Source organism: Meles meles, chromosome 10 (assembly GCF_922984935.1).
Source record: "Meles meles chromosome 10, mMelMel3.1 paternal haplotype, whole genome shotgun sequence".
Lineage (NCBI taxonomy): Eukaryota > Metazoa > Chordata > Mammalia > Carnivora > Mustelidae > Meles > Meles meles.
The window spans coordinates 76,895,454-76,915,905 of record NC_060075.1 but is presented as its reverse complement, the minus strand read 5'-3'; the positions used below and the strand labels follow the sequence as shown (position 1 = coordinate 76,915,905).

General features: G+C 36.0%; 1 protein-coding gene across 8 annotated transcripts in view; it reads left to right on the top strand.

Moving 5' to 3' along the window:
• The window catches only part of RUNDC3B (RUN domain containing 3B), a 135,086-nt gene that overhangs the window by 101,067 nt on the left and 13,567 nt on the right, over positions 1-20,452 (top strand). For 6 of the 8 annotated variants that reach the window (XM_046020535.1, XM_046020532.1, XM_046020534.1 and 3 more), the window contains one exon: positions 14,678-14,824. The exons of the other annotated variants lie outside the window; for them this stretch is intronic. In XM_046020535.1, coding sequence (XP_045876491.1) covers positions 14,678-14,824 — 147 coding nt within the window. The remainder of the gene's footprint in view (positions 1-14,677; positions 14,825-20,452) is intronic. 8 annotated transcript variants of the gene reach the window in all.

Genomic DNA, 20,452 nt, shown 5'->3' with positions numbered 1-20,452 from the left:
GTTAAAGAAGTGGACAGATGGACATCATTGGTCGTCACATTGTTAATTGAAGAGAACCATACATGGAAGGAAAGGTTTGTGCTCATCTACAGGCTTAGATCTTTGTAAAATGCTAATTTCAAATCTCAGGACTAGAGAGGCTCAGAATAGTGAGTAAAGTCTAAATACCTTTGTCATGATTAATACCATTAAAATTTATAAAAAGGAGTTTTTGCTGTTTGGCTGATGTAGTTTTTCTATTTATGGTGTGAAAAGCTATAGGAATAGTAATGTCTTATAAGGCTCCCTCATGAAGGAACTGAAGAGTCTAGCTAACAGAAGTAAAGAACCACACGTTGTTAAAACTAGGGCATTGTTATAGTTGAACAGCCACGTTTGTGTAGTTCCTTGTGGGTAGTGATGGTGTGATCTGTCAGCCTGCAAACCAGAAGTCAGTGATGCTGTAGCATCCTGCTTCACAAGGTTTAGAGCGAGTGGCATAGACCCTAACAAGAGTGCAGTGATGTCATCCTGGCCCAGTTAATAGTGGACAAATTATGGTAGTTCCTGATCATGTATATTTGTAGCAGGTAACAATTATTACTAAGAGTTAACATCATGTTAATACATATTGTGTACTCTGTGATCCATGTAAACACAGAAAAATCAAGAAGATGCATCTGGAAGAGAAAAAAGCCAGATACCAGATAGTTAGGTCAAACTACATTGTATTGTACTTTCTTGAGTGATAATGGGAAATTACATATTACAACAAGAAAGAGTACAGATTTGATATGGGTGTTATTTCATTGCCTTTAGTTATGATGTTTCATTAAAACTGCTGACATATTCTTCAGTACAGCAGATGTCAGTGTATTTGGGCAAGGGGCCTACCAACAGTTGGAACTACAAGACAGTGTTTCACAGAGAAGAAGTGACTCAGACTAGAAGAGGCTCAACTTGGGCATCCTTATTTAGTAAATGTTTTACACTGAGTACATAAAGAAAGGAAGCCTCCTTAAAGTACAATTTGTAAATAACACACATATTATTAATACATAAATACCATTGTTTTGTTCACTTATTTTCACCCTTTAGCACGTAGCTGATCTTTATAAAAAATAAAATTAGCATTTAAATTCTAATGCTATTATTATGTTTTAAAGTTTTTATTAAAGAATTATCAAGTGTACACAAAAAAGAGATTTGTGTAATAAAGCCCTGATTACCCATCACCTAGATTGAACAGTTAGTTGCCAAACGTTTATCACATTTGTTTTAACTCTTTTCATTTTCCTATTTCTTTTTTTTCTATTTTGAAGCAAATCCCGTTCTTTCTTTCCTACATACTTCTTTACTCATCTCTAAGAAAGTGGACATTTTCTCACGTAATCTTATAATCATACCTGGTAAAATTAGGGACATTCTTTTTATCATTTAAGGGCTCATCTGTAACAAATTTCCCTAATTGTCTAAAAAAAAAAAAAAAAAGCCCAACCTTTTTGTAGTTGCATTTTTGAATTAAGAATCAAAGTCATACATGACGTATAATTATGTCTCTGAAGACTTTAGTTTCCCGCATTCGTACTTGTCCTGTTGTTATCTGTTTGCAGACTTTTCCTATAGAATGTCCAGCGTTAGTTCTTTGAGGTTTCTTTCTTTGTTCTTCTCTACCGGTGCTGTCCAGGACATTAGCCATTTTGTGCATGTGGCTGGTGAGCACTTGAAATGTGAGTTGTGTGAACTGAAATGTGCTGTAAGTATAACATCCACATCAGACAGCATGAAATAAAGAATTTAAAATATCTCGTTAAAAACTGTTTATATTGGCTACATATTGAAATGGTAATGTTTTAGGTATATTGGGTTAAATAAGTACATTATTAAAATTCATTCTTTTTACTGTGGCTAGAAAATTTTAATTATATATGCCACTCTTCTTATCCCTTGGACAGCACTGGTTTCTATCCTCTCTACTCACAGGGGACTGGCTGCTTTAGCTTCATCGGGAGCAGATTCTTGGTGCCCTCCCTAGACCCGCTAAATGGGAATCTGTTGTTAACAAGATCCTTAGGGGTTTAACTGACACATTAAAGTTTGAGAATCACTGTTCTGTGCTGTATATCCTGTAAAGTCTATCCTCTTAACTCTGGATTAATGGTTTTTCCACTCTGGTTGGGTATTAGAAGCACTCAGGGAGCTTCTTAAAAATATTTTTTGCAAAAGATAAGGATGCCTGACTGAGCTCACCTTGAGGGATGTTAATTTAATTGGTCAAAGCTGGGGCTCAGGAAAGTGTAAAAGGCTGCTTGAACAGTGGATTCAGGTGGTGACAACTCTGTTTCTCCTTTGTAAAAGTTTTTATCAGCCTTTCATCTAATGGCTTGAACCAAGAATGGGCACAAACATTACCTGGAGCTGTTGATTAAGTGGGATTTGTAAAATGGTGATTCCTAATTCTTTTCCCTCCATGCACATTGGCTAAAATCTGTACACAAGACCTTTTCCTCACCAGTTAGGACTATAGTATATTATAGGCTAGTATTAGTTGTTGTAGGATATTATATTAGTCCTTACAGGATACTGTTAATTTTCAGAAGAAGATGCTAATGCCCTCCTCAGTTACCAGTGAGATGAAGATTTTGTTCTCTATTTTGCTTTCTTTTATTTTTGAGAGTATGCACTTGCTATATAATAACTTCTGTAGTGTGGACTAATTCATACAGGATTCACAAATAAGGGGATGATATCAGCAAAGCAAGAAATCCCCTTGAGCCATAGCTGATTTTTCTTAGGGGTTAATGTTTCTTAGTAAGAAGCACCAACAGAATGCAGAATACGCCAACACAGGCAAATACTGCAAAGCACCAATAGGTGGCATTCTCTTGCTGTATGCATTACTCGTTCATCGCGCGTTGCTCTGGTGCAAGTCAACTTCACCTTGAGGAAGCTCTTTTTGTAGTTTACCTCAGTTTTGTGCATTTTGTCTTTGCCTTCATGGTAAGCCTCAATGTCAGCAGCCTCAACCCTTCCCTCCGGTCTTTTCTGTCACATGGCTTTTACTTTGTTGTTGTTGTTAAAGTTGTTGTAAAATTGTTGTAATATTTCTTTACTTAATAGGAATTTAACCAATATTCTAAATTTGATTTGGAATTTTATTAATATTGTGACTTTTTCTTAGTGTTTTGGTTAGAAAGTTGAATAGGTTTTGAATTGTTAGCTCCTAACTCTACTCTCCTCATAAGGCCAGTTACTTGCAGTGTGATATTGCAGAACACTATCTTTTATTTTCATGATGATTATAATTTAAGATGTTTCTCGGTATGCCACGTCGCGAATGGCACTAGAGTATATCCTAAGAATTACAGATATAGATAGATAGATAGATATAGATGCATGTATAAATGCTAAGTGGAAAACAAAGCAAAGGTTTGTTGCAGTGGTGGTAGGAATTTTGCTACTCACTCTCAGGACCGAATTCATAACAGTGGGCTTCAAATGTACTGCCTTACCAAATTAAAAATTGTTTTGTATCACTCATCTTTTGGATTGCTCAGGAATACTTTGAATCACAGATATTAAATCCTAAGTGCCAGGAGTCATATGCCTTATATATCCAGCCGGCAAAAGTATATCCTCATGGGCATCAGCATAGCCTCTGAGGTAAGTGAGAAAGAAGCAAAGTGAGGGAAAGAGGATAACTGGCCTGTGGAGACACAGGCCAAAGGACTGAACAAATGAACAAAATAATAGCTTTGAATTGACTAAGCCCCACTATCAAAATAGAGATTATGGAATTCTAGATCTTTTGTAAAACTTGTAAGTAGCAGCAGACTTGAGCCTAATCTCTGAAAGGAAAAAGACCAAACTGTGGAAATCTTATTTTCTCTCTTGCTCTCTGTCTCTCTCTCTCTTTTTTTTTTTTTTTTTAAATAATGAATGTTATATTCAGGGCTGAAGAAAACATAGAACTTCATTTTAAAATCCAGTTTCTCTCTATTTACAAGGAATCTTAGGAATTTGAGAACAGAACTGGAAGGAAGCAGGAACACTAATGTTTAAGGATAAAGTGGTACCTCCACTGAGACCAAGAAGGAACTGCCAGATATATAAGGAGTTTTATTATTATTTTGTAAGAGAAAAATAATATTAGATTCACTTAGGAAGCATTAAAAAGTAGCATTGCCTGGACCCTCCATCATAGAATCTCATTTCATTGATCTGAGATGTGACTAGGTATTGGAATTTTTTAAATGCTTCCCCAGTTATTTGAATATATAGTCAGGATAGAGAACCACTAGACTAGAAGTTTGTTGTGATGTTTAGCAAAGCACAGTGATATTTATTATGGTCTTAACAGAATTAAATTGTTTCCCTAGACATGAAAGCTACCTAAATGTTTTATTATTTTAAACAAGAAAGATGCATTGGTATTTAATTTCTAATAGCTTTTTTAAATTAAAATTCAATGAGCCAACATATAGTACATCATTAATTTCAGATATAGAGATTAGATATTCACCACTTATATATAACACCCAGTGCTCATTGTGTGCCTTCCTTAATGTCCATCATCCAGTTACTCCATCCCCCCACCCATCTCCCCTCCAGCAACCTTGAGTTTCTTTCAGATAGTTAAGAGTCTCTCATGGTTTTTCTCCCTCTCTGATTTCTTCCCGTTCAGTTTTCCCTCCCTTCCCCTATGGTTCTCTGCACTGTTTCTTATATTCCACATATGAGTGAAGCCATATGATAATTGTCTTTCTCTGATTGAATTATTTTGCTCAGCATAAAACCCTCCCATTCCATAGACATGGTAAGATTTCATCCTTTTGATGGCTGAATAATATTCCATTGTGTTTGTGTATATGTGTACACACACACACACACCATTTCTTCTTTGTCTATTCATCTGTTGATGGACATCTGGGCTCTTTCCACTTTTGACTATTGTGGACATGACTATTGTGGACATTCACACTGGGGTGAAGTGTCCCTTCAGATCACTACATTTGTATCTATGGGGTAAATACCTAGTAGTATAATTGCTGGGTCATAGGGTAGCTCTATTTTTTTTTTCATTTTAAATTTATTTATTTATTTTTCTCAGCTTAACAGTATTCATTGTTTTTGCACAACACCCAGTGCTCCCTGCAATACGTGCCCTCCCTATTACCCACCACCTGGTTCTACCAACCTCCCACCCCCGCCCCTTCAAAACCCTCAGGTTGTTTTTCAGAGTCCATAGTCTCTTATGGTTCACCTCCCCTTCCAATTTCCCTCAACTTCCTTCTCCTCTCCATCTCCCAATGTCCTCCATGTCATTCGTTATGCTCCACAAATAAGTGAAGCCATATGATACTTGACTCTCTCTGCTTGACTTATTTCACTCAGCATAATCACTTCCAATCCCGTCCATGTTGGGTAGCTCTATTTTTAACTTCTTGAGGAACCTCTATAGTGATTTCCAGAGTGGCTGCATCAAACTCAACACCCAAAAACCAGGTAATCCAGTCTAGAAAAGGGCAGAAGACATGAACAGACATTTCTCCAAAGAAGACATACAGATATCCAACAGACACATGAAAAAATGCTCAACATCATTTGGCATCAGGGAAATAAAAATCCAATGGCTTTTTAAAAAGATTTTATTTATTTATTTGACATAGAGAAAGAGAGGGAGCACAGGCAGGGGGAACAGCAGATGGAGGGAGAGGGAGAAGCAGGCTTCCCACTGAGCAAGGAACCTGATTTTGAGCTCAATCCCAGGACCCTGGCATCATGACCTGAGCCAAAGACAGATGCTTAACTGACTGAGCCACCCAGGTGCTCTTCTAATAGTTTTAAAGTATAGTATATTCTATATTTTTTGTCTCCCCCTGAAGATACTATTTTTCAAAGTTCCTTTTCTTTAAGATTCTGTATTGTCCTTTGGATTTAAAAAAAGAGTAGGCCATAGCTTATTTTGATAATGATAAAATTTCCTGATTTATAGTTCAATATTATTTTATTCTGCTGACATTTATTGAGCCCTTCTATCCTAGGTACTTGGCTTGGTGCTAAGAATATAGAAATATATATGGTCTAGTTCTATCCTCATAGTACTTACAGAGGCCACAGTCATAGAAACAATAAGAACAATAAGATGTCACAAGTGCTATGATAGAGTTATGTATGGGATACAGTGGGAAACAAAGGATTTCATTGTAAAGGAGAATGAACTGGGAAGGGATTAAGATGGTTATACTAGATGCTTATACTAATTCGTTAAAGTGTTTTTGACATTTGATAGACTACTGTGGGAAAGGATGGGCCTCCCAGGCAGAGAAGAAAACAAAAGCAAACTGATTAAAGATTAAAGAGTCCAGCAAATATAGGGAGCGGCATGGTGGCTCCTTGTTACTCAAACACAGAGGGCAAGCATGTATGTATGTGGGACCAGATGAGAAGAGACTTTATATGCCATGCTAAGGAGTTCTCTGGAGTTACCAATATTATATCAGATCAGATTTCCATTTTAGAAAGATAAACCTTTGAAATAATATTTTCTAATGTATAAACACTTATTGAGTATCTACATTCTCATAGGAACTGTGCTAGATACTGAGAATTTAAATGTGAATAAGGGGGCACCTGGGTGGCTCAGTTGGTTGAGCATCTGACTCTTGGTTTCAGCTCAGGTCATAATCTCAGGGTCGTGAGACCAAGCCCTTGTGTGGGACTCCATGCTCAGTATGGAGTCTCTTGGGATTTTCTCTCCCTCTCTCTCTCTGCCTCCCACTCATGCAGCCCCCCACCTCTCTCTCTAAAAATAAATAAATCTTCTCTTTTTTTAAAGTAAAACATAAATCTGAATAAGGTAACTTTGAGGATATCAAAGTTGACTGATAATCTAAATGATGTGATATGTGTATAGAGATACATATATAGGTATAGTAATAAAGGTATGTGCACTTTATGTAAGTAGAACAGGAATAGTGGTCCAGAGAAAACATCACTAAGATATTGATGTTTGAATAGAGCTTTTCAGAAGCTCTTTAGATCACCAGGTGAGAGGAAAAAGAGGAAGGTTATTCTGGGTAAAGAGAAGAGCATATATGGATATATGGGTACAAAACATATAAGGCAGATCAATATGATAAAATATTAACTGAAGTATTAGAAACAAATAGGTTTTTTGGAAACAATGAAGTATCTTTTACTGGGACTATACATTTTACCTGAGATGGGTCTCTACTAAAAATTAAAAGACTGAAAGAGCAAAGAAAAAAAAAGACAACCAAAAAACAGACTCTTAAGTATAAGGAACAAACTGAGGGTCACCAAAGGGGAGGTGGGTGAGGGGATGGATGAAATAGATGATGGGGATAACAATCCTAATTCAGTTTTGGGAGGTTATATGTTTGTAGGAATTTATCCATTTCTTCTAGGTTGCCCAATTTTTGGCATATAATTTTTCATAATATTCTCTTATAGTTGCTTGTGTTTCTGTGATTTGATTATTATTTCTCTTCCTTTTTCATTTTTTATTTTTTTTATTTGAGCCTTCTCTCTTTTTCTTTTGATGTATGTGGCTAAAGGTTTATTATTTGTGTTGGTATTTTCAAAGAACCAGCTCTTGGTTTCATTAAGTTGTTCTATTGTTTTTTTTTTAATATTTTATTTATTTAACAGAGAGAAATCACAGCTAGGCAGAGAGGCAGGCAGAGAGAGAGGAGGAAGCAGGCTCCCCATTGAGCGGAGAGCCCGATGCGGGGCTCGATCCCAGGACCCTGAGATCATGACCTGAGCGAAAGGCAGAGGCTTTAACCCACTGAGCCACCCAGGCGCCCCTGTTCTATTGTTTTTAATTTCTGTTTTAATCTTTATTATTTCCTTCCTTCTCCTGGTTTGGGGTTTTGTTTGTTTTTCTTTTTTTAGCTTCTTTAGGTATAAGTTTAGGTTGTTCATTTAAGATTTATCTTTCTCCTTGAGGTAGTTCTGTATTGCTGTAAACGTCCCTCTTACAACAGCTTTATCTGTATCTCAAAGATTTTGGAACATTGTATTTTCATTTGTCTCCATGTATTTTTTTTATTTTCTCTTTGATTTCTTAGTTGGCCCTTTCATTGTTTAGTAGCATATTATTTAACTTCTATATATTTAAGTTCTTTACAGATTTTTTCTTGTGGATTTCTAGTTTCATAGTGCTGTAGTTGGAAAAGATGTGTGGTATGACTTCTTTTTTTTTTAATTTGTTGAGTCTTGTTTTGTGGGCTAAAATGTGATCTATTCTGGAGAATGTTCCATGTGCACTTGAAAAGAATGTGTATTCTGCTTTTTTAGGATAGAATGTTCTGAATTTATCTGTTAGATCCATCTGGTCCAATGTGCCATTCAGAGCCACTGTTTTCTTGTTGATTTTCTTTTTGGATTATCTATCTGTTAATGTAAGTGGAGTGTTAAAGTTCCCCAGTATTACTATTTTGCTATCAGTTACATCTTTTATATTTGTTATTAGCTGCTTTATGTATTTAAATAGGGTGCTCCCATGCTGTGTGCATAAGTATTTACAATTGTTATATCTTTTTGCTGGATTGTTCCCTTTATGATTATGTAGTGTCTTTTTTTTTTTTTCTGTCTTTTGTTACAGTCTTTGTTTTAAAGTCCAATTAGGAAAAAAAAAATTTTTTTTTTAATTTAACCTCTGTCCTCAGCATGGGGCTTGAACTCACAACTCCCAAGAGTTGCATGCTCTATAGACTGAACCAGCATAAGTACTTGTCTGCTTTGTCCAATATAAGTATTGCTACCTCAGCTCTTTCTTTGATCTTCCACTTGCATGATGTTTTTCCATCCCTTTACTTTCAATCTCCATGTGTCTTTAGCTGCGAAATAAGTCTCTTGTAGACAATATATTGATGGATCTTGCTTTTTAATCCATTCCGTCACCCTATTTCTTTTGGTTGGAGCATTTAGTCCAGTTACATTCAAAGTAATTATTGGTAGGTATGTATTTAAATGCCATTTTGTTAATTGTTTTATGGTTATCTTTGTAGTTCTTCTCTGATCCTTTCTTCTCTCGTTCTCTTCTCATGGTTTGGTAGCTTTCTTTAGTGATACACTTGAGTTCTTTTCTCTGTATTTCTTTTTTTTAACCTATTACCAGTTTTTGATTTGTTGTTAGCTTTAGGTATATGTATAAAATCTTTGCATATAATAGTCTATATTAAGTTGATGGTTGCTTCGATTTTAACCCATTCTAAAAGCACTACGTTTTTACTTCAAACCCCCATGTTTTTCCATATGGTGTCATACTTTACATCCTTCTATTTCATGAATCCCTTTACAGATTTTTGTGTACATACTTAATTTTAGTGCTTTTGTGCTTCCTACTTTTCTTGCTCTTATTTATAGTATTTCCACTCTAAGAATCTCCTTTAACATTATTTATCAGGCTGGTTACATGGTGATGAATTCCCTTAATTGTTGTTTGTGTGGGAAACTCTTCATTTCTTCTTCTATTCTGAATGATAGCCTTGCTGGATAGACTATTGTGAGCAGCACATGTTTCACTTTCAGCACTTTGAATATATCATGCTCCTCTCTTCAGGCCCATGAAGTTTCTGCTGAGAAATCATCTGATAGCATCATGGGGTTTCCCTCATATGTAACTATTTTCTTTTCTTTAGCTGCTTTTAAGATTTTCTCTGTATCACTACTTTTTGTCATTTAATTATTATGTGTCTTAGTGTGAACCTCCTTGAATTGATTTCATTGGGGGATCTCTGTGCCTCCTGGATCTGGGTTTCTGTGTTCTTCCTAAGATTTGAGAAGTTTTGAGCTATTGTTTCTTCAAATAAATTTTCTTCCCCTTCTTTTCTCTTTTGGGATCCTTATAGTGTAGATGTTATTATACTTGATGGTGTCACTGAGTTCCCTTAATCTATTCTCATTGTTTTCTTTTTCTTTTTTCTTTATCCTGTCCTGCTTGATTGTTTTCCATTACACTGTCCTCCAGGTCACTGATCCATCCTTCTACTTCCTCTAATTTATTCATTATTCTCTTAGTGAATTTTTAATTTCAGTTACTGAGTTCTTCATCTCTATGTGATTCTTTTTGTATTTTCTGTCTCTTTGTTGAGGGTCTCACTGAGGTCGTCCACTCTTTTCTCAAGTTCAGTGATTATGTCTATGACCATTATTTTAAATTCTCTATCAGACATATTGTCTCTGTTTTGTTAACTCTCTTGCTGTGATTTAGTCCTCTTCTTTAATTTGGGACATATTTCTCTGTTTCCTCATTTTTGTCTAACTCTCTATGTCTGTTTCTCTGTGTTAGGAAAGTCATGTGAGTCTCCTGCTCTTGAAAGTAGTTGCCTTATGAAGAAAAGTTCCTATAGTACCCTTCAGGGCAATGTCCCCTCTTCATCAGAGCCTGGAGCTTCAGAGGTATCAGCTATGTGTGTTGCATGCCCCTTACCATTGTGACTGAGTGCTTTTCCCTTCTGTCATCTGTGATGGCACGTTTGCCTGTTTCAAGCAGCATTTGGTCCCTTTGTTGTTAGTGGGTCTTTGGACTTGAGTTGGGTCAGACTAGGCATTTGCCAGAACTGTGGTCACACCAAACTACAGGTCACTCTCTCTTTGTTATCCCCTGAGAGACTTTCATTGGTGGGCGGGACCTGCAGTCAGACTGGGTATCTGCCCCCAGCCCACTGCTGGGACTGCAGTGGAGCTGTTTCATGGGTATATTTCCCTTTCATCTGGGCAACAGTCTTTTTGGAGTGCTGTTAGACACTGTCGGACTGCTTGCACAGTGCTAGATTTGCGGTGCCTCTTTGGATGGACTGCTGCCTAGGACAGGTTGGATGGTGTGGGTCTGCAGAACAATGTGGAGGTGGGGCACAATTTTAATAAGTGTAGTGGGTGAGTAGGTTTGCTATGGGAGGGGAGCTGGAGCCACTTTGTAGAGCTCTCCAGTGGGAGTTGGAGGGGGCAGTTCATAGGAGAGAACATGGGTGGGAGGCACTCTTAGCAAGCTACATAGAGAGTGCTTTCAGTAGTTCTGCAGGTGTCTGCATATCCAGACTGGGGGACGGGGTAAGGAAATGGTGCCCATCAGCTCTTTTGTTCTTGGAGAAGTCTCCTAAAGATCCCTGCTCCACAAGGACACATTCTGCTAGTAAATAAATTAGTAAATAATCTCCTTTCCATATATCCCAGGTGTTTTTCAAACTGATGTTTCCATGATGTATTTCATTATATATATCTCAATCACAATAGCCAAGAAGTGGAAGGAAACTCATGGATGGATGGATGGATGGATAAAGAAAATGTCATATATGAAGACCCTGTGTCTTTATCCACACAAGCACACTATAGAGAATTATTTTACCTTAAAAAAAGGAAACTACTGTTTGAAACAATATGGATGAAACTTGAGGAAATTATGCTAGGCGAAATAAGCCAGATGGTGAAAAACAAATAGTGCATGATCTCACTTATATGTGGAATCTAAAATAGTCAAATGCATAGAAGCAGAGATTAGAATGGTTGTACCCCTTTGGGCCTGGAGAGAGGGGGAAGTGAGATGATGTTCAAAAAGTAAAAAGTTTCAGTTATGCAAGATGTATAAATTATGGAGATCTATATACAGTAACATGAGTATACTTAATACTGTATTGTATACCTAAAGTGTTCTAAGAGGGTATATCTCAAGTGTTCCCATCATACACAAGAGGCAACTGTGAGGTGATGGATATGTTAATTAGCTTGAATGTGGTGATTATGTTGTTATGTCTACAAAATCAAGTTGTACATTTTAGATGTATACAGTTCTTAATTGCTAATTATACCTCAGTAAAGCTGTAGAGGGATTAAATTAGAATTTTTATGGCCAAATTCTTGCATAATTCCTATTGAAAATCTGAAGAGAAATGATCTATCTAGCAATTTAAGGTAGCTACCACAGGAAAGTTCTTAAAATTAGCTGTGATAAGTATGTTGCTCCTACTTTTATAATAAGTAATTTTCCTTTGTTGTACCTTTCTGTAGAATTATTATCTCAATGAGAGATGTTCAGTTGCTAATGAGAGACTTGTCTCATAGACAGAAATGAAAAGTGGAATCTATCTCATATAGAATGATTTAATTTTTAGATTAACTTATTAGTGTTAACATTGGTTAGAGTTCTAAGTAAAGTTAAATGCCAAAAATCACATAATTTTACCTTAAGTTGCCACTGATTTCACACTAGGAGATAATTTGAATAATTTAAGATGAACCTATTTTTAAGCTTGGCCATTGAGAAAAATGTCCTCGTTTTCCATATTAACCGCATTTATATTACCTTTGTGTAGGTCCTAAAGTTAACTAGGTATGTTTTGCTTGTTCTCAGTGAGTAATAGGATTCTTTGATTGTAGGAAAGCAGTCAACTCTTAAGCAAAAATGGAATTCCTTAGATTGATATCAACAACTCAAGGAATGGAAAGAAAGACTGGAAAAGTAGGCTTGGAGAGAGGTAGGCTAAGCTACTTCAGAGCTAGCAAGTAGGAACTTGAGGTCTGTCTCGGTGCTGGTCATTTTGGTCAGAGCCCACTGCTAGAATGAATAAACTGCTTTGTCTCTTCATTATCTAAGTAGACAGAATCAAGATTCAGAATTCAGGGGTAGGGTTTTCAACATCCCTTAAATCCGCTTGCCTGTTCCTTCGTATACTAGAGCAGTGAGAGAAGGGGCCTTACACAAGGATTCTCTAGGAACCTTTCCCATTTGCTGTGGCAACACAAAGCGAGTATTGTCTGTCTCCACATTCATCACAGAAGGTGGAAAGCAGGGGCAGCCTGGATGGAAGCTGAGCCTGTCCAGTACACTGCAATCTCTGTCTCCTGTTTCAAAGCACAGGGCAGCTGCCCATAGGAAACAATGTCATTGGGACTTCTAAACACAGAATTCTAAAGACAGTATGATAAGTTGTCATTAGGCAAAAATTTTCCAGGGACAAGTACTGTGTAAAAACTTCCGTGAAACTTAGTTCTTTTTTTCATTTATGCAGTGTAAAACTTTTCAATTTCCAGGAATAATATATTCTAAATTGGAAGTTGTTCAATTACTTATATTGACTGAATTTTTCCAATGTCATTTCCTCACAGATGCATATTTGTCTTTCTTGCATTCTGCTCTGTTTTCTGTAAATAGTGATGACATCGAAGTTGGGTTTCCCAGTGACACTCTCTAAGACCCTAGAGAGAGTGAATATGTGAAAGAGAAAAGTCTAATAAGAGAAGCCGAAATAATTGTGGCTTATTTTAATAGATTCTCTGGCCAGTAACCCCATTTCTGCTTAACCTAGTTTTCTGTCAGTCTTGAAGTTTTTCTGAACTCTTTATTATTTTAATAAAAACCCATGTTAAAGTACCTTAAAAGTCCTTTTTAAAATTTTCATTCTTATTCCAGTGAAATGAAATTGTTTCAGGTAGCCTACAAGAATATCTTAATGTGATGCCTTCTCACAGACTTCTGCCTCTTTTGCTTTTTTAGTATTCCATTCTGAGATTAAACTTAGTATTTACTTCAAGTAATGTTTCTTTGTGACATAGATGGAGCAAAAGTATACACAGATACCCTGTAAAGTCAGAAATATTCATAAGTAGCCTGTTAGAGACATATAAATATGTAGAGACATATAAAAATCAAATTTTCCATTTGAGTCAGAGTTTACAGCTAGAGGTGTTGTGTAGGTTCATTTTTTGTGTGCGGGATTGTCTTGCCAGCACACCACTGCTCTGCCACCCACAGCAGGATGATTGTTTCAGACACTTAGCAGCAGACAGATAGTACCTCCGTGCTTCTGAGATGATGGCTCAGATTTTGGTATACCAAAGTCACAGACTCCTGTTAGAGAAGGCGTCTTGCCTACGTGGTATTTTGAAGCTTTTTAGAGGTAGAATAGGGCCTTTGCAAACAGAATTATGCTTTTAAATTTATCTTTAACCACCAGTTCAAATGCTGAATTAGTCTTGTGAAAGTTATTAATTGGTTTGTGAGGTTTAAATTTTGGCCCAAAGTTAGCTCTTTTGCAAATTGTTATTAATGAGTAATGGTTCTACAAAACGGAGAGTAAATTGTGAACTGTTACCATGGCTTCGTTCCATAGCTGAAATATTTCTAGTGGGTTATAGTGTTCAGTTATCATTGATTTAATTATTTTCATAAAGGTTTATTGGTAGTTACTTCTATTAAAAAATTCCAGACACCTTATGGATTTTTTTAAGTATTTTTCTGCATTTAGTTTTATTTTTTACTCATTTTAATTCTTTTTTGTTTACTAAGTTAAACTAATAGAGTGAATGTTGATGCTAGAAAATTATATACATGGAATCTTTTCTTATTTTAACTGGAATCTAATAATCTATAACTTTAAGATACCAAAATTTTTTAGGTAAGGTGCAAGATGCACCTTTAGTCCTTTAGTAATATCTGTGTGGAAAAAGCCGGAAGTCTGAACTCCACACGTTCGTGGTTTGTTGTAGCCTGTAGAGAAAGAATGAAAGCCACATGTGGTAGGAGACATTAATAGCCCCGATAGCTCTGTTGACAATCTGTTAACATACCATTTTAAAAAGATGAATTTTGGGGGCCAGATTGATACCATTAGGTTCCTCTGCCATTGCAGAGCAGTGAAGACAAAAGCACTCACCATCTTAATATTCACAGGACTGTGCTAAAGAATAATGATTTAAGATCAAGACAAGAGTTAACTGCCCACCTCACCAACCAGTGGCCTTCCCCAGGAGCTCTGGATGTCAATGCTGTTGCCTTGGATACGTTGCTTTACCGAAAACACAATAAACAGTGGTATGAGTAAGTGTAATACTTTTTTTTCCAACTAATTACAAATTTAGTTGTACCCAAACACATGGTTATCCACTTTGGTTTCTCACTTATTCTTTCTGAATTCATTATTAACTTAGGGCAAAAGTAGAATTTAAGACGACTTTGGCTTGATAAAGTCAGATTAAGGCAGTGAATATGTTAACGTTTTGAAGCCAAGGCACCCTGGGGAAGTAAAATATCTAAGAAATTCTCATGCAGTATTGTACCAGCTACCTGCTTCTCCCTTAAGTCTTCAGCCAGTCCTTCAGTTAAGTCTATGAGCTTGTATTTAATGAGCCATCTATTTTTGAATTTTAGCTTTGGTATTTGTATTTGCCTTGGGATTAATTTTCTTGCTAGTTAAAAATACAAAATTCCATCTCATGATAGATTGAAAAGATACTGTTCTTGGTGGGTCTGAGAGAGTTTTGTTTATTTTTGAGAAATCTAATTTTTGGAGGCTATAGAAAATATAATCACTCCACCTGTGGGCCATAGGATTCTTTTTGTATTTCTTTGTCCCACTCTTTAGGACTTTACGTTATGTTAAGTCATAGTGTTGAAATGTTAAGAGAGCTGCATTCCTTTGGAATAGGCTATATTCCTCTGGAGTATCTTCATTTTGAAAGATAACAAAAATTGTAAACTTTCTTTTGGCTTTTAGCCACTCTTCCCATCTTGATAACTTTTTCAATATCTTTATTTTCCTCTCTTTGGCTGGTTTTCTAATGATTTCCTTCTGTCCCTCCATCCCCTTCTGTTCTTTCCCTTTCCTCCCTCCTCCCCTTCCGTTTCTTCTCTTCCTCCTTTCTCCTCTCCCTTCTTCCCTCCCTCTTTTTTTTTTTTTTTTTTAATTTCTTCTCCACTCTTCTTTTTAAGCCCTTATTTTTAAACCTCACTGGTAGAGCCATACATTTCCATCTGTGCTTCTTAGGGTGCTTTTCACTAGGTAGGTAGTAACCAGACATTTCTACAGGGATTGTTTTAGTGTAGGCAATTTCTACTTGCCTTATTGTGTGATTTTTTTTCATCTATCAAAGGGAGTACTCAAAATAAGTTTGACCTTCTGTTGCTAAAAAATGCTTCTTTTGCTTGTTTGTCTCACTGATTGCTAGAGATAGGCAGGGAATAGTGAGCAGACTGCTTACAGAATGAATCAGTAGAACTCTCTTCAACATCTACTAACCATGTTGTTCAGTATGATTCCAGGTGTTGACTGAGTCTTTCATGGATTGTACCAAGTTCCCTTATATACCCTCTGAAAGTTATAAACAACTAGAACATATCTTCTTATGTTGGTCTATAATTTTATTTTTCTATGACATATACAAGTAATAAAAGAATATTTATTCATATTTCTGATTGAAAAACAGAATCTATTGCAGTAATTGGTCCACTTATCTCTCTATAACACGAGATGCTCCTGCTTTTATAACTGTAAAAATATTATAACATTAACTCATGATATGTTAAAAGACTAATAGTGTGCTTTTTATTGCAGTAACCACATTGTCACTTTAGATAATAGGAAGTAAAATATTTTAGCCAAAAGACCTAAATGTAGACCTGCCTGTAAGACCTACATCTTGAGGAACCAGTGAGTCTGAGTGGAAGAGTTATTTCTAGTTTACCTTTGCATGTGGTAATAATGACTGGCTTTTATTATGACAGCAGCAAAAGTAATTGCAGTATCAGAAAAAAAAGGAGTAAAATTGCCTGTTGGTCTGTCTAGCATGGATCCAGACTTTATACTCCTTGGCTCAACTGCTCCATTAGCTGAAGAGGGAATACTCCTGCCTTCTCAGCATCATCCTTTCATCTGGCCTTACTGTTCATATTGGTGCGCTTTTAGATGGCCCTGCTACATTCCTGAACAGAAAGTATGCAGCTGGGGTGTAGTATGGCGATCACTGGACCCAAAGTTTAGGGTCAGGACTTGGAAGTAATCTCTCCTACCCTACTTGCTGTGTAACAACAGAAAGGAATACCTCTTACCTTCTGCACATGTAATTCTGGGGGTAGTGCCTCTTCAAGTCAGTAATAAATTGCATGGCACCTACTACTTCTCAGGGAATCTTTATTTATATTCTATATAATCTCTTTGGTTTGTGTTCTTATAAAACTTTGTATCTTCTATGTTTCAGAATATGCATTCACCCACTCTCCTCAACTCTACTTTGTTAGAGAGTTTGTAAAAGTTACATAAAATTAAAGTGACCAGCAGATCCTCAGTTCTGAAAATATAATCCCAATGTTTTTTCAAATTTTTTAATTTTTTAAATTAACATTTAATGTATTATTTGCCTCAGGGGTACAGGTCTGTGAATCATTAATCTTACACATTTCACAGCATTCACCATAGCACATACCCTCCCCAGTGTATATAACCCAGCCACCCTATCCAACTCCCCCGCCCGCCAGCAATCCTGTTTGTTTCATGAGATTAAGAGTGTCTTATGGTTTGTCTCCCTCCTAATCCCATCTTGTTTCATTTTTTCCATCTCTCCCTCCATACCCCCCATGGCCCACTGCCATGCCTCTCAAATTCCTCATATCAGAGAAATCATATGGTAATTATCTTCCTTTGACTGACTTATTTTGTTTAGCCTAATACCTAATCCCAACTTTTCAATGTAAAAATGGAGACTGGATTTCCAGAGTAGAGTAGTGCTCAGTAAATCATGTTTGAAACAAATCATTGCTTTTCTCAGGATCTGGTTTTTGCTTCCCCCAAATCTGTACTATAAGCCAAAGCTCTTGACGTAACCTCATCACTGATTCCTCTTAATTTGACCAGTATCTTCAGCAAGTTTAACAAACATTTATCAAGAATCTACAAATTATGGAACTGGTAGCTAACACCTCTTAATAAGGAATATTAGTGCTTTTGATAATTTGGAGAAAGAAACTGGTCCTATAATTAGTCATTATGTGGTATTATAATTATAATTTCCTGCTAAGAATATGGGATGTCTGCATTTCTCTAGGAGCTCTGTCAAGTTAGCTCCAAAAGGAATGATATTGTGCTGTTTGATTTAATGAATTTCTTGGTCTAGTTGCCGTCTCTTTTTTTTTTCTTTTTTCAAGATTTTATTTATTTGACAGACAGAGACAGCAGAGTGGGAACACAAGCAGGGAGAGTTGATGGGATAACGTGGCTATGTTATTACCTACTCATAGAAGAATCTTTTTCACAGTAGAATATCTCACACTTATTTTCATTTACTATACTCTTTATAAAACTTTAAAAAATCTCATTTCCAGTTTTTTCTTGATTATTTAGACCTGACAAGGTCTAATTAATTATGCTTGGTTTTATATCTTTTCCTTTATCTCAAACATAGGAATATCATGTTAAAATTTTTTAAAGCATTACAGATCGACTATAAAAATTCAACAGTAGGGGCACCTGGGTGGCTCAGTGGGTTAAAGCCTCTGCCTTCGGCTCAGGTCATGATCCCAGAGTCCTCGGATTGAGGCCTGGCATTGGGCTCTCTGCTCAGCAGGGAGCCTGCTTCCCTCTCTGTCTCTGCCTGCCTCTCTGCCTACTTGTGATCTCTGTCAAATAAATAAATAAAATCTTTAAAAATAAATAAATAAAAATAAATTTAAAAAATAAAAAACTCAACCATAAATAAGTATATAAAACACACACATACAGCAATTGTTTACTTTTTTTTCGCAGTATGTTCTGTTTAGTGTTTTTTATATGCAAAGTCTAGGCCACATGATCTTGTTAGATACTGGTTATATACTGTTACTACAGTATATGTTATATAATCTTGTTAGATTAGTGCCTAACCCACTCATTTCCATCCTAAAAGATGAGATTCATTGTTCATATTTTTATTTTCTACTTAAGTTTTTTTACTCTTCTAAATTTATCATTACTTTTAATTTGGCTATCATTCACCAGATTATTGAGAATTATGAGCCTTTATATGTCCTTTGTGATCTATGTAGGCTAATTTTTTTAATGACTTATGAGTGGATATAATTACTTCAGATGTCTTATAAGTCCTCTTTCCCATGTACACTTTCCCAGTACTTTAGGAGTAGGACTCCCTGAAGCAATGAGGCTGCAAAAATCTTTTACAGCTTACGAGGTTTGCATTGACCTGACTCACATATGGCCTTCCCTTTCAGGCTCCCATGCATCCTTTCATTAATTTTAGTAGATTAAGAGTATATAGATATTCTGATAAAGTAAATGCTTATTTTGTTCGTTAAATACATTTCTATGAAAATCAAACCACGAATAAAAAGAACAGCCCATCACTGGCTCCATGCATATTCATGTGCCTCTATGTCTACAGTGTGCAAATCTGTGTTTTTATTTTCTTCATGTGGATGACGTCTCCTGAGCCTAACACTCTTTTTTGCTCAATGACTACCAGATAATGTAAATTATTATTGACCTCACTACATCTATTGGGCAAATAGGTATTGTAGATTATCCACATCATGACTTCTGATCATTGATATAAAGTTTAAGATTGTAGAAAATTTATTAATAAGTGAAATCAAGCCTATTGCTCAAGTTGCTTTTAATTTGCCTCTATTTGGTATCTGGTTTCCTTGTATAATAGCTTGTATTTGAGTGACTTAAAATTTGAAATAATTCGATATTTTAAAAAATGGGTTTTATTACATCTCAGATGCTTATGATACTTGACATCATTCCTTATCTTACTGTCTGGGAATCTTACTTTGATGAAGTAAGATATTGCTATTTTTAAAAATCTGCTTCAGGAAACAGACTGTTGATTGATTTGATGTGCCTCGTGGGTTATGTTTGAATCTTACAGTATGATGTTAAGGAGTCTAGAATTCTAAAATAGGACTTAGTGGTGACCTCTTAAAGTCAGAACTCCCACAGACAGTTTACTCCAGGACAACATGCTTGTCAGAAGGAGCTGCCAGTTGTATTGGCAATCAGGTAAGAATAGGGAAAACCCATTCTTTGTCATTGTTGCAAACAGCTCGATTAGATTGCTCCCAGGTGGTGGCTCTGTAATTATCTTCATGCAAGGAAAATATTACATGGTACTGTTACGAGTATCTTTTGAATAAGGGACTTTACTTTGGCTTGGACTTTACATTATTACTTCAGAAATCATGGTCTACCAAGTTCTGTTTCTATATTCATTAGCATTTGGTTAAATGAAGTCTGTAAAATGCAAGCTTGTTCATTTAATGTAACATTGAAGGGTAGATGGTTTCCACAATCACTTTCCATTTGGAAATGTAATATCTAAAAGGAACTTCGGTAGGTAATGCAGAAAGTTCATTTTGTGTTGTTTTTATCAGAGGAAGCTTTTCTAGGCTTTCCTCCCCAAAGCTAGTGACAGTCCTAGATTGCTGTGAACATGTGCCGACGAGCTCTCAGTCCTTATAATTTTCTAATTAATTTTATGTCTTTTTTGCTTCTGGGTATTTTGTTTGTAAATATTTCTAGAATTTTTAAAATTTAATATTAACTATCAAGTTTCCTGTGATGAAAAAACCAGTGTCAGAAACTCATTTAAAGCCAAAAGTATAAAAACAAGCCTTCTACCTATTAGGCAAAGAAAAATAATTAGGAAAAAAAATTTATAACTTTGTTGAATTCCTGCT